General features: G+C 39.6%; 1 protein-coding gene across 5 annotated transcripts in view; it reads right to left on the bottom strand.

Annotated features, from left to right (window-relative positions):
* Nucleotides 1-14,583, bottom strand: part of ELMOD1 (ELMO domain containing 1) — a 76,248-nt gene that overhangs the window by 40,766 nt on the left and 20,899 nt on the right. For 2 of the 5 annotated variants that reach the window (XM_008020735.3, XM_008020739.3), the window contains exon 2: nucleotides 7,971-8,072. In XM_008020735.3, the coding sequence (XP_008018926.1) occupies nucleotides 7,971-7,987 (17 nt within the window). In that variant the 5' untranslated portion in view covers nucleotides 7,988-8,072. Of the gene's footprint in view, nucleotides 1-284; nucleotides 421-7,970; nucleotides 8,076-14,583 lie in introns of those variants that run through there. The other 3 variants (XM_008020737.3, XM_038005253.2, XM_038005254.2) reach the window with 3 other exon arrangements.

The following is a 14,583-nucleotide window of genomic DNA, read 5'->3' as shown; positions in this document are numbered from 1 at the left end:
TATGCTGCAGAGTGATGTTTATGGCTGAGTTCACAGCAGTGTTCTTCCATAAAGCAATCATGATCACATTTATTATTTAACATTCATTCTCTAGTTTGAACCAGAATAGCCACCCAATGTAAATTATTCGAAATGGATCATATCTCTGCTACCAAATAAAAGCAACCTCCCGTCTTGTGGCACTTTGTTAGAGGAATCCATTCAGGAGGGATCGGGCCTCCGAAACAGGAAATGCACCTAAAACCACGCAGCCCCTTGCCTGTGGGGTGAGGGGGTGTGGGTACCTGTAATGCAACACTACTCCATCATCTTAAATTTGTGACTCTGACGTCTTCTTTTGGAACAATAAGAGAAAAGTGGCTTATTTTGAACAGTTTCAATGAATGTGCTAATGAAAGTTAATTCTTGCTTGAAGAAATCCTGTAATAAATAAAAAGTACACTATTGTTGATGAAAGATATGTACAAAAATAATCACGGTTCTTGGTTCAAACCACACTTTCCCAAATGAAACACTTTTCATCTAAACGCCATAGAGAAGAGCAAGCGGCTCAATGTCCCCAGCAGTTCATTTAGTTGCTCCATTGAAGTTCCTAAGCAGGGGGACTGACAATCAGCTGAGAATTAACTTACCAGTAGGTACGTTGCCTAGTAAATGGGACCATCTCTCTAAGAGCTCTCTGCTAGGAAGAGAGGCAGCAGAGGACTTGGTACAAGAACTGGAAATGTGAAATCACACAAACAAACCATCCGTGGGTCTCTAGGAAAACAAGAGTGCTTACTTCCTATAGAGCAGGTGAGAGGTTCCAAGATCCCATGCCCAGATAGCGTGGGGCCCTATGGTTTTTTCCATTATTCTTTTACTGAAGAGATGACACTAACTTCTGAACAGTAAAAATTAAGGGGATTGGGGGGTATATATCTATCATGGATCAATGTGATTCAAAACTATACTGCTGTAGCAAAGGGCACTCTTTTTATAATACATTCTAGGGAAATTGTATCTGAGGCCTTAGAGAGTACTAGCTGATTGTGTAATAATTAAAATAAATAAATTATAGTGTAACCCTTTCCTTTCAAAGAAAAGGAGGTACAGGTTTCTCTTAATTTATTAACGACATCATTATTCAACTAAAATTTTGATGCATAAATACACTTTATAAGATTTATTTCTATTTATTTATTTTTCAAGACACAGTCTTACTCTGTTGCCTAGGCTGAAGCAGTCTCGACCTCTCTGGGCTCAGGTGGTCCTCCTACCTCAGCCTCCCGAGTAGCTGGGACTACAGGTGTGCGCCACCATGCTCGGCTAATTTTTGTATTTTCTATAAAGACAGGGTCTTGCTGTGTTGCCCAAGTTGGTCTTGAACTCATGGGCTCAAGCAATCTGCCCACCTCAGCCTCCCAAAGTGCCAGGATTACAGGGATGAGCCACTGTGTCTGGCTACAAGATTTATTTTTTTAAATCAGGTTATTTTTTACTCTTTGGATAATATTTTTATTGACTTATTTATAAGGAGAAGCAATGAACACATTATAACACATTATACTCTGACATTTTATTTATTTTATTTTTTATTTTATTTATTTATTTTTTGAGACAGAGTCTCGCTCTGTCGCCCAGGCTGGAGTGCAGTGGCTGGATCTCAGCTCACTGCAAGCTCCGCCTCCCGGGTTCATGCCATTCTCCTGCCTCAGCCTCCACCTAGCTGGGACTACAGGCGCCCACCACCATGCCCGGCTAGTTTTTTGTATTTTTTTTTCAGTAGAGACGGGGTTTCACCGTGTTAGCCAGGATGGTCTCGATTTCCTGACCTCGTGATCCGCCCGTCTCGGCCTCCCAAAGTGCTGGGATTACAGGCTTGCGCCACTGTGCCCGGCCCTATACTCTGACATTTTAAAAGTATTTAAATGCAACCTCAAATATAAACTTTTATTGGTAATTATTTTTAAGGCAACCCAAACTAAGTAAATATATAAATAAAGGAAAGTCATCAAAGGTATTATTCATGCTCCATCATCCATTATGGGGTTCAAAATATTCTATAGGGGATAAGAAATAGGCCTGTTATTATTATAAATTTGCTACATAATGTAATTCAAAAAAATTTAAACAACCCAGTTAGAGGACATGCTCAGTATTGTGAACAAATTCATTTTTGTTAACGATCTAAAGCAGCTGAAAGAAAGAGATTTGAAATGAGTTGGGGGGAAATGAAAAATGATAATTGAAAGGTATTTCAATTTATTTTATTTATTCCTTCATAGAACCAAACACAAAATGAGACTGACTGTGCAGTATAGAAGAAACGAGAGTGGGAAATACGGCGGTGGAGAAAGTGAACATGAGTCAAGAACTTATTTTCGCAGCAAGCCATATGAACTCCCTGTCCACAAGGAGCTTATAGTCTAGCAAGGAAAAGGACAATAAAAACAAAAAATTGAAAAACAGTGTGACAGTTCTATAAAAGAAAAACACCCAGGGTGTTGGAGAGGCAGAGGAGAGAGAGAGAGTACATTCCCCTGAGGTTGGACAGGAAAGTCAACTTCGCCATCCCACAAGGACAGCCAGAAACAGCCTGGAAAATCAGCGTGCCTTCCTTGCTTCAAAACAAAAGTGAAAATTCCAGTGAGCATGTTCTCACTCATAGGTGGGAACTGAACAATGAGAACACTTGGACACAGGAAGGGGAACATCACACACTGGGGCGTGTTGTGGGGGGCGGGGAGGGATAGCATTAGGAGATATACCTAATGTAAATGACAAGTTAATGGGTGCAGCACACCAACATGGCACATGTATACATATGTAACAAACCTGCACATTGTGCACATGTACCCTAGAACACAAAGTTAAAAAAAAAAATTCCAATGAGTAAATGAATGAAATTCAAACTAACATTTATTGAGTGCCCATGGCTTTCGGTTATATTGCTCATGCTCTGTGGGAAGAGCTTAACAAACAGTGAAGTGGCCAAAGAGTTGGCCCTGAAAAGCTGAGAGAAAGCCAAGGGGTGGGAGAGCTGGAATGTACGTGATCCAGCTCCCAGAAGATCTCGGACAACAGCTTGAGGGCAATGGGCAGGCTTTGGGAAGGTCACCTACAGGAGATTGCCTAGAAAAAGATGCAGGTTAACATATTTCAGTGAGAGTGTGGACACAGCTTTTGTTTGTTTTAATGTAGGGAGCAAAATAATTTAAAATATATGTGTGTATATATATGTGCATATTTGTGTTTATATATATGTATGTGTCATATATAAGCACACATACATGTACAAATATACATGCATACATGTACGTACCATAAAAAAGAGAACACTACAGCTGAAAGTACCAGTCTACAGTGAGAGAGGTATTTGGATGCATACGCCATAAGCATTCTCCTTTTTAGGACTTAGCTTCTATATCTTATAAGCTCAGTCAATGCCTCAAGCAATGCTAATCAAATTCTGGAACAACTACATGTTCCCACACCTTCTGCTCTTCAAAAACAATGGAAAGTGGGTCATGCTGAATAAAAAGTTTGACTAACTTGTCTGGAAGTCAGACTTGGAGTCTAGTCCCAATTTGCCTCTATGAACTATGAGACTTTGGAAAGGTTACTTTGCTTCTCTGGGTTTCTTCTTTCTCACACATAAGGTGAAGGGATTGGACTAGATTTCTGGTTCTAAGAGAAGGCCAGACGTATTACAAGGGGAAAAGATTTTTTTATCCGATTGTCCTTTCTCTTTGAGGTGCTCTTTAAGTCAGGGTGAAAACGTTGCCATGCCCTGGGCTGCTTTATGCTGTGCTTGCAAAGGTGACCAAGAACTGCTCCTAACTTGATTTTTGCAACTCGTCTTCTACTCACCCCAAACAGGGTCTACATCTAACAAACTTGGACCTAGTGCTTATGGCATCAGTCATGCCTTCTTGGCCTTGTTTATAGCATCCCACATCTTCCATCTTTATTTTTAAGATATTAAAATCCTAGTCCTTCCTTTCTCTTAACATTGTCTCAAGGAAGTGTTTCGTGAATATTCCTTCACAAAATGTCTGTAACCTGTCACTGATCGCGTTCCTTTATATATCTTAGTTTTGTATGCATACGCCTCAGCTCTTACCAGGTGGTGTGTTACTTTGGAACAGAGACATCTCACATTCGTTTATTTTTGAGATGGAGTTTTACTCTGGTCGCCCAGGCTGGAGTACAGTGGTGTGATCTCGGCTCACGACAACCTCCGCCTCCCAGGTTCAAGAGATTCTCCTGCCTCAGCATCCCTAGTAGCTAGGATTACAGGCACCTGCCACCAGGACCAACCAATTTTTGTATTTTTAGTAGAGACGGGGTTTTACGTTGTTGGCCAGGCTGGTCTTGAACTCCTGACTTCAGGTGATCCGCCTGCCTCAGCCTCCCAAAGTGCTGGGATAACAGGCGTGAGCCACCATGCCTGGCCCTCACATTCATTTTTGAATTACCCACGATACCTCACAGTGGTCTCATGGTAAGGGGGTAATGTGATACAAACATGAGAAACAGCTTGGAAGTCAAACAGGCCTGCATTCAAACATCTGTGTGCCTTTGTTTAAGTCACTTAACTTTACTAAGCCTCCTTGTCCTCCTTTGTAAAATGGGATATTATGTCTTACTAATTACATTTGCTATGAAGAGAGAATAAAAGTGGCATAAATACTTGCATTATTAGCAACGAATGCACACTAAATGAATTAGTGGACCAAGATATTAATCAAGTATGAATGACTTAAAAATCCAATTTGTAGTTATTTTTGCTGATTGTAAGCCTTTATTTACCTAATCATACTATAAAAATAGTTTTTTCCCTTGATTGCCTCAAAGTTGGGACATGGGATAAGTCTGCTGTATTGCTCAGTTCCTCCCACAGAGGTTTGAGCTTGCCAGATATTTTCCTTTCCTCTTTTCTGCTGGAGGAAGGAAAATATGAGGTGAGATCCAGGGCCAAGAAACAGATTCTGAGAGTGGAACAGTTGGAAGCAATGATTTATATGGGTGACTTTAAAATTTTCCTTTATTAATTTCCAAAATTAATCATGTTCTGGTAACTTTAAAAAATATACCCTCAATAACTAAATCCCAATGAGGGAAAAGATCTTCAGCACAAGTCTTCAGACTTCTCTGTAATACACATTAACAGAATTAAAGTTAGTAAAATATATTACAAAAATGAAACCCTAAGCTTTTGTTCTAGCTGGGACTTAAAAAATGTTCCTTCTTTTTCTGATCACATGTAGGTATGTTTTGTTATCCATGTTATTCCATGTTTTCTTTTTCTTTTTTTGTTTTTGTTTTTGTTTTTGAGATGGAGTCTCACTCTCTTGCCAGGCTGGAATGCAATGGTACGATCTTTGCCCACTGCAACTTCCGCCTCCCTGGTTCAAGTGATTCTCCTACCTCAGCCTCCTGAGTAGCTGGGATTACAGGCACGTGTCACCACATCCAGTTAATTTCTATATTTTTAGTAGAGACAGTTTCACTATGTTGGCCAGGATGGTCTCGATCTCTTGACCTCGTGATCCACCTGCCTAGGCCCCTCAAAATGCTGGGATTACAGGCATGAGCCACCACGCCCAGCTTCATGTTTTCTTTTTATGCACATCATGGCTAAAGTCAGATTGGATGATTTGGGGATATATATCCAAGATCCCATTTCTATCCTCAATTTAAAATACACACTTTAGCCAGGTGTACTAATCGAATAGCATTTATTCCTTATATATCATGTAATTTTTGACATAGATGGAATATTTTTTCTATTCCTTTATGCTCTGAATATTTATACCATTAATATATCTGATGGTAGCAATTGGGTATCATGTATCTTAAATGTGGATCAAAATCCATTTTTTCCCACAACCTGCTTTCTCTAAGGTTAACCTAATTTCTTCTGGGACTGTGCATGGAGCATTTCATTCTAGAGCATCTCAGAAGTTGACAGATTAATCACTGCGTGGGCTTTTAAACAATGCTGAATTCTTCCCTGTGAAAATCAGCTCCTCATTCTCCATAATACATTTGCCGAGCTCAGGAACTAACACCTGATTCATTCAGGCTTTGCTTACATAACCTTCTCTTTGGTTCAAATGAAAAGATCGCCAAAATCGTCCAACATCTGTGGAAATGGACTACAGAAAATAAATCAACTAAAGAAGGGAAATGATCAAGTTTCCTTTTGTTATTTCAAAACCAATGGTCAATGAAAATCCTCAAGTTTCTCAATCTGTTATCCTAGCTTTAGTTTCACATAGATAATCAATGCCATATAATATTTGTAAAATATACACTCCAAGTTACATGAAAAAAATGTTTATCAGAACACGTAACTAATAGGGATGTGCTGGTTCTGTAACCCTTGGTGCTAGTCTATGCAAAATTACAGTGGTATATTTTCACTGTACCAGTTCCAAATCATCATACACAAATTAATTTAAAAATACACTCTCTACTAAACATGTTGCACCTATTCAGTTTAACAATAAAACTAACAGAACCAAAAGCTACTATTTTTCCTAAAATGACTGGTTTTGAGGTGGCTCAAGTTTTTCTAAAACAAATGAGACATTGAGGAAGAAACTGAGTAGCACAAGGCTTGGCAACCTCACCACCATCATCACCACTTTTACAAAGGAAGCTCCTAAATTCTAAGCTTCATCTCACACTAAAGCTTTCTGTTAACACGATTCCACAGCTGAAAGACGCCATGTTTACATTCAGGAGGTGTGCACAAATGCCAAATTTTCATGAATATAGAGATAGGTCAGTTAATTACCATGACAACCAAGAACATATTAGGTCAAATACTTGGCTGGCAAATGTCCTCGTGATTTTCAAATACTATATTTTTACACAACTGAGATCAATACTATTCTGTACAATAAAACAAATGCTGATGCCTGTAAATTGTTTCACAGTAACCTCCTGAGAGGTTTTCACAATTCTAAGATCCAGTAAACTACCAGTAGCTGCCTCAAAACCCAGTGAATCCCACATAAGCTGATCTGGGTGCTCCAGAAACAACAATGGAACCAAAACCACTGGAGGGGGCGGGGGGGGGGGGGCTCTTAAATTATGGCCATTGAAGGAGTCAAATCATTTCTTAAAAGATGCAAGTCTATTAATTTGCTTAGAAAACACAAGCCCGAGCAAAAGACAAGAACGTGTAACAGAGGAAAGTCACTGTCTTGGGGAAAAGGAGCCCAATCTTCTGGAAAGTGGGCTGTATTTTCTCACATTCAGGACCTAAGTTTATTTTGCCGTATTTTAATACTATGCAAAATTTATCTGGGAATTCCATTAATAGACAACTGAATGGCAGTCAATACTCTTGAAAATAATTATAACTTTAGGTCCAGCCACATGGTTTTCAAAACTAAAAAAAGATCACCCCAAACATACCAATGTATGGCAAACTCTGTCCAGCAGTCTTCAGGGAACCAACAATTGATACAAATTTCAGAGACATCACTGAGGTAAGAAGAGTGGAAGCTTAGAACATATAGTTTGACCCCCACAAAATTTTAAAATGCCCGTATGGATTGGACAGCCACCCAAAATCTAAATTAAAGGATATTTAAAAGGACACTTATTTCCAGAAAATGATTTTGCACAAATTGTATCAAGTGATTCATTGACAGCTATTTCTTTAAACCTTTCAGGCCAGTGGTGTACCACTGTGCAGAGACACATGGCACCAGGGCTGTCTCAAGTGCCCATGCTTTTGTGCCCACACTCTTTCACCATCTACAAGTGCTCTGTCTTGTCATCAACACGCATAATAGAGTTAGCAGAGGAATCTCGTGACCAAATTATTCTTGGCAAAAATGCAATGCTATTTCACAGAATCTTAGGAGACCTGGTCACAGGACCACAAACGATGACTGGTAATACTACCCTAACCAGTGAGGAGGTTTCTCCACTGCAGAGGGCCTAGCCAGGGAACCGCAAACACATACCTCAGGAAGTGCTTCATGGTGGCCGTGTTGACTGTCCAGATGCTATACGAACTGTCCTCAAGTAATTGCTTCCAAATTTGCCTTTGTCAAAGTAAGCGTCAACTGTGGGAAGAAATTAGATATTAGGTATATTTACTAATAAGGCTGGAAGCTGCAAACCAAAAATTTCTGCTTACTGAGGTAAGCAGGTAACATGCCAGCCACCCAGAACATTATCAACGGAACTGTCCACAGAGCAATGCAATTCCATGGATGGAGATTACAGTTATAGACTTTCACTTTATAATTATATTAATACAATTAGCCTTTCATTTTAAGTCACTTGCTGGAATAATTATGAATTTCATGAGCAATCTCTGCAATATTAAGCTTTTCCTTTATTTTGGGTATTGTTCCTATATCTTTAGGAATAGTATTCATAAGAAAAATAAAAATGAAGAACAATAAAATTAACCATCTGGATTTCCAGATATCCAATAGTCCAAAATCTGGTGGCCCCAACTTTGTAGAAGTACAACTCAAAAATAACTGGAAACAACTAATTTTAAGATAAAAGATAACTGTTAAAGAGCTCAAGCTCAAGAATAACTTAAAGAGCAAGATACTACAAAGAAATGAATGATGCCCCAGGCCCTGTTGTCTTTTGGCACGGTGAACAGAGCAGTGGGATTTGATATTTGCATGGCACTTTTTGGTTTATGATTTGCTTTCACAAAGTGTATATCAGGTTATCAGCCTTCTTCCTTTTGATAAGGAGGACACTAGGAGCAGCCTACAAAGCAGCAAGTTAGGATGAGAGGGGATAAAACAGACTATAGAAGAGAGAGTGTCTGCAAGTGGAGAAAAGTTATCTCATGAGAAAAGAGACAAATGGAACATCCACTGCAGCAGCAATGCAAGGAAACGAATCTACATTCAAAAAAGAGCTGCAGGCAGAGACACATTGCCAACTAGAACAGCCCAGAGTGTGGGAACTCATACTTAGCTCGAATAAAAGTTGGTCTCTTATTTAACACATTTATTTCTGTAAATATTCCATACATGCTTGAAAAAACTGTCTGTACACCAATTTAAGACTGTGGTTGCTTTTGGGAAGAGAGGTGGGGTTTAGGATTGGAAGAAGAAAAACGATCTTCTCAATTTTGTGTGTTTTATTTCTTAAAATATATATGAGGCGAAATAAAAGGAAAAATAACGTTTATTCATTTTGAGTGGTGGGAACATATACTATCCTTTGTACTTTTGTGGTTTTTATAAATGAATCCAAAATTTTAATTTAATTTGGTTAGTTCCCACCAACACTCAGATCATAGTTTCTAATACATGCAACAATAAAAGCATCTAGCGGACATTAGGGAAATGGTTGATTCTAAAGCTGGGTCAGGGCAAGGTGAACCCGAAGCATCTTGCAGCACAAGAGAGTCAAGAAGTGCTCAAGGTAAACAAAATAGGCGTGTGTCAAATAAACACAGCAGCCAACTGAAAGAACTCCCAATGGTCAAATAATTGATGTAGCTACTCTGCCCTCAAGTAGGTTGAGCAGGCCAGGTGCCCTGGCTCACGCCTGTAATCCCAGCACTTTGGGAAACAGACAGGCAGATCACTTGAGGTTAGGAGTTCGAGACCAGCCTGGCCAACATGGAGAAACCTCATCTCTACTAAAAATACAAAAATTAGCTGGGTGTGGTAATGCGTGCCTGTAGTCCCAGTTACTCGGGAGGCTGAGGCAGGTGAATCACTTGAACTGGGAGGTGGAGTTTACAGTGACTCGAGATGTGCCACTGCACTCCAGTCTAGGTGAAGGAGTGAGACTCTGTCTCAAAAACAAAACAAAAAACCTCCCTATCCCTTAAATATAAGCTGGACATATGGTTTTCTGAATACAGTGTGGAAAGGGGAAAAAAGAGTAACTACAGTAGGGCTGGAAGCAGTGGCTCATGCCTGTAATCTCAGGACTTTGGAAGGTGGAGGCAGGCAGATCACTTGAGGCCAGCAGTTTGAGACCAGCCTGGCCAACATGATGAAACCCCATCTCTACTAAAAATACAAAAATTAGCCGGGTGTGGTGGTGGGCACCTGTAATCCTAGCTACTTGGGAGGCTGAGCCAGGAGAATTGCTTGAACCTGGGAGGCGGAGGTTGCAGTGAGCAAAGATGGCGCCACTGCACTCCAGGCTGGGTGACAAAGCGAGACTCTGCCTCAAAAAAAAAAAAAAAAAAAAAAAGAAAGAAAGAAAAGAAAAATCTGATAAACACTGCCTCAGCCAGGTGATCAAGGCTAAGATCACCAGTGATAAGTCATGTTGATAGCATGTAACCTTGACCTGATATGATGAAAGTGGCACTTTACCCCCCGAAACCTATAACCCCAGTCTAATCATGAGAAGAACATTCAACAAACCCCAATTCAAGGGCATGCCACAAAATATCTAATCAGTACCCCTCAAAACTCTCAAAAGCTTAAAAAACAAGGAAAGTCTGAGAAACTGTCACAGCCAACAGGTGCAGGTCAAAGGAGCTCTGACTATTACATTTAATGTGGTATCCTGATTGGATCCTGGAATAGAAAAAAGGACATCAGGTAAAAACTAAGAAAAAGTGAATGAAGCAAGGACTTTAGTTCATAATACGGTATCAGTATTGGTCCATTAGTTGTGACAAATGTGTCATATTAATGTAAGATGCTGACAACAGGGGAAAGTATAAGGGAACTCTCTGTACTATCTTTGTAACTTTTCTGTAAATCGAAAACTTTTTAAAATAAAAAGTTTATAAAATATGTCAATGCCTGCTATGCTTTAGACATAGTGAGGCACCAGGGATACTATAAACAAAAGGGGCATGGCTCTACCCTGTAGATGCAACAATCTTTGGGGAGGAGAGGAGAGAAGATGACGCAGAGAAACAAACAGGGACTCAAACACGGTATTACAAGTGGAAATAGGTGCTGTGGCAGTGAGTAGGAGAGATGCTTAGCCTAGATGTAGGGGTTGGGGGTTCTCCAGATAGCACATGCAAAGCCCTAAAGGCAAAAGGACGCACAATATCTATAAGAGATAAAGTTCCAATATGACTTAGTGTAGTGCTCAGTGAGAGGGATGGGAAAAATAGTGATGGCAAGATACAGAAAAGCAAGTAGGGTCAGATCAAGAAGGCTTAGTAAGTAACGTTGAAGTTTGAACCTTATCTCAAGAGCAATAAGGAACTATTGAAAGTGTTCAAGCTGAGATGTGACGAGATCAGACCTCTAGTTTAAAAAATATACTCTGGGCCAGGCATGGTGGTTTATGCCTGTAATTCCAGCATTTTGGGAGGCCGAGGCAGGTGGATCACGAGGTCAGGAGATCGAGACCATCCTGGCCTACATGGTGAAACCCTGTCTCTACTAAAAATACAAAAATTAGCCGAGTGTGGTAGTGTGTGCCTGTAGCCCCAGCAACTCAGGAGGCTGAGGCAGGAGAATTGCTTGAACCCAGGAGGCGGAGGTTGCAGTGACCCGAGATCGCATCATTGCACTCCAGCCTGGGCGACAGAGACTCTGACTCAAAACAAAACAAAACAAAACAAAATACTCTGATGGTAATATGAAGAATAAACTGTAATATGAGAAATAAATCCTATACCTAAAATTATAGGTATAGGATACCATCTACAAACTTGTTGCAATAACCCAGGCAAAGGTAATAATGGCAGGATAAGGCAATGGACAGACAGAGGTGTGAAAGATACTGGAGACAGTTAAAAGGTAGACTTGATAGGACCTTTGTTAATTGATTGATGAGGGGGATGGTTGGTAAAGGAAAAGGGGGAGTTGAACATTATGCCCATGTTTGTGGCCAGCAACTGGATAGACAGCAGAATTATTCATTAAGATATGATATTTTGGAGAAGCATATTTGGGATTTGGGTGTACAAAAGGTCTTTGGAACATTTTTAGTTTTCAGGACAAAGTGGTAGAGAAAAGATTCATGGATCTGAAGGTCAGGAAGACAGGTCGGAAACAAAGATTTGGGCTTCCTCAGTATGTAGATGGCAATTAAAACCATAGTTCAGAAGGAATTACGAAATAAGCAGCATATACGGCACTTGTTCATAACAAAAGCTCTTTGTCATTAGAATATGATTGAAAAAGAATTCTCATGCGAAGTAAAGAATGGACTGCATTTTAAAAATAGTTTTTCTAAATTTTTAAGAAGTCTGTACCCTTAAGGGGTTTGATTTCAGTTAGCTATAAAATTGGTTTACCTAAAAAAAAATTTACTTCTTAATGATGTGAGATAAGTGAAATAATACTTCAACTCCCCACTCTTTACATAATAGTTCTTGAATTTATCCCCTGCAAAAACTTCTTGAATGCTTATGTGTCCAACATTGTGCTAAGCAATGCAGCACAGTTTAATACAGTAAAAGAGCCTTACAATTAAGAGAAAATTTGGCAAATATGGCAGGGAGCGTACCTGGTGGTTAAGAGCACAAGTTTTGGACACAAAGTTCTGGTCTGGGATCTACCACTAGCCAAGCGGCAGCCTTAGACAAGTTGCTTGACCTCTCTAGGATTAAATGGGGTAAGTAATTAAATGAGCTTGTAGGATTGTTCTAAGGATTAAATGAACCAAAGCATGTAAGGCGCTCAGCGTAGTTACAGGTATTTAATATACATTCAGTGAGTAGCATTTATTATTAGTATTATTATTTTGTCATTCTTACTGTGTTCTCCTCTAAAGTAAAAGATCATTTTGTCAAGTGAAGAATCACTTAGGAGAACAGTTAAAATAAATTCTCGCAAGCTGATGTGACCTGAACTGGGATGATGACCGTTGGGAGGGAGAGAATTGAACAGAAGTAAAAAATATTTAGATGGTAGAATCAATTGGACTTACTGATTGAATGGGAAAAGTGAAGGGAAGGAAAATAACCATTAGTTCTAATTGTCTGTCCCCCAAACAGGAAACAAAGATAACAATTAGATCTCATTATCTGTCCCCCAAAGAGGAAACACTAAAAATGGCTTTGGGTGGCAGAAGAAGCCTGTGCGAATGCTATTTAACTCATTATTCACAGGATATTCATTAAATAATTATGCTAAATGTTTTATATAGAAAACAAAAAATTACTGTTCATTTTTAAAGTCAAATAGCTTTGTTTTAAAGGAGACCTACTTGTTAATGGTCCATTTACTGTTAATTAGACAATCTGTGTTTAGCAAATCATGGCTGTGTGTGTGATATTCTGAGCCCACTATTGATAAGAAATGCCCTTCGAATTATTATTTTTCCATGAGTGGTACTGAGTTCATCTATTTCTTTCTACTAAGCCTCCGCTATAGCCAAACCAGCATTTCTCAAGTGGTTCAGTAGGACCTAAGTATGGGAAGAAGTTTTTCAAAATAATTTCAACTTTTATTTTAAATTCAGGGAGTTTATTTGCAAGTTTGTTACATGTGTATGTTGTGTGATGCTGAGGTTTAGGTACAATCGATCCTGTCACCCAGGTAGTGGGCATAGTAGCCAATAGTTTTTCAACCTTTGCTCCCCTCCTCCCTCCCAACTCTAGTAGTCCCCATTGTCTATTGTTGCCATCTTTATGTCCATAAGTACCCAATGTTTAGCTCCCAAAATACCAGAACATCTGGTATTTTGTTTTCTGTTTGTATGTTAATTTGCTTAGTTTGTGTGTTAATTTGCTTAGGATAAGGGCATCCAGCTACATCCATGTTGTTTCAAAGGACATGATTTCATTCCATTTTATGGCTATGTAGTATTCTATGGTATATATATAACACATATTCTTTATCCAGTTCACTGTTAATGGGTACCTTGGTTGATCCCATGTCTTTGTTATTGTGAACAGTGCTGTGATGAACACATGCATGTGTCTTTTTAGTTGAATGATTTATTTTCTTTTGGATATATACCCAACAGCGGGATTGCTGGGTCAAATGGTAGATCATTTTAAGGTCTTTGAGATATTGCCAAACTGCTTTCCACAGTGGCTGAACTAATTTACCTTCCCACCAGCAGTGTATAACATTCCCTTTTCTCCTAGCCTTGCTAGCATCTGCTGTTTTTGGACTTCTTAATAATAGCCATTCTTGCTAATGTGAGATGGTATCTCATTGTGGTTTTGATTTGCATTTTCTTCATGTCTGTTGGCTGCTTGTATGTCTTCTGTTGAGAAGTGTCTGTTCATGTCTTTTGCCCACTTTTCTTTTCTTTTCTTTTTTTTTTTTTTGAGATGGAATCTTGCTCCGTCGCCCAAGCTGGAGTGCAGTGACTTGATCTCTGCTCACTGCAAGCTCCGCCTCCTGGGTTCATGTCATTCTCCTGCCTAAGCCTCCCGAGTAGCTGGGATTACAGGTGCCCGCCACCATGCCAGGCTATTTTTTAAAAAATATTTTTAGTAGAGACAGGGTTTCACTGTTTAGCCAGGATGGTCTCGATCTCCTGACCTTGTGATCTGCCTGCCTCGGCCTCCCAAAGTGCTGGGATTACAGGCATGAGCCACTGCTCCTGGCCTTGCCCACTTTTTAATGAGGTGATTTGGTTTTTGGATGTTGAGTTGTTCAAGTGCCTTATAGACTCTGGGTTTAGACCCTTGTCAGATGCATAGTTCGT

Source organism: Chlorocebus sabaeus, chromosome 1, assembly GCF_047675955.1.
Source record: "Chlorocebus sabaeus isolate Y175 chromosome 1, mChlSab1.0.hap1, whole genome shotgun sequence".
Taxonomy (NCBI): Eukaryota; Metazoa; Chordata; class Mammalia; order Primates; family Cercopithecidae; genus Chlorocebus; species Chlorocebus sabaeus.
Note: the sequence above shows the minus strand (reverse complement) of the source record. Positions and strands in the feature narration are given on the sequence as shown.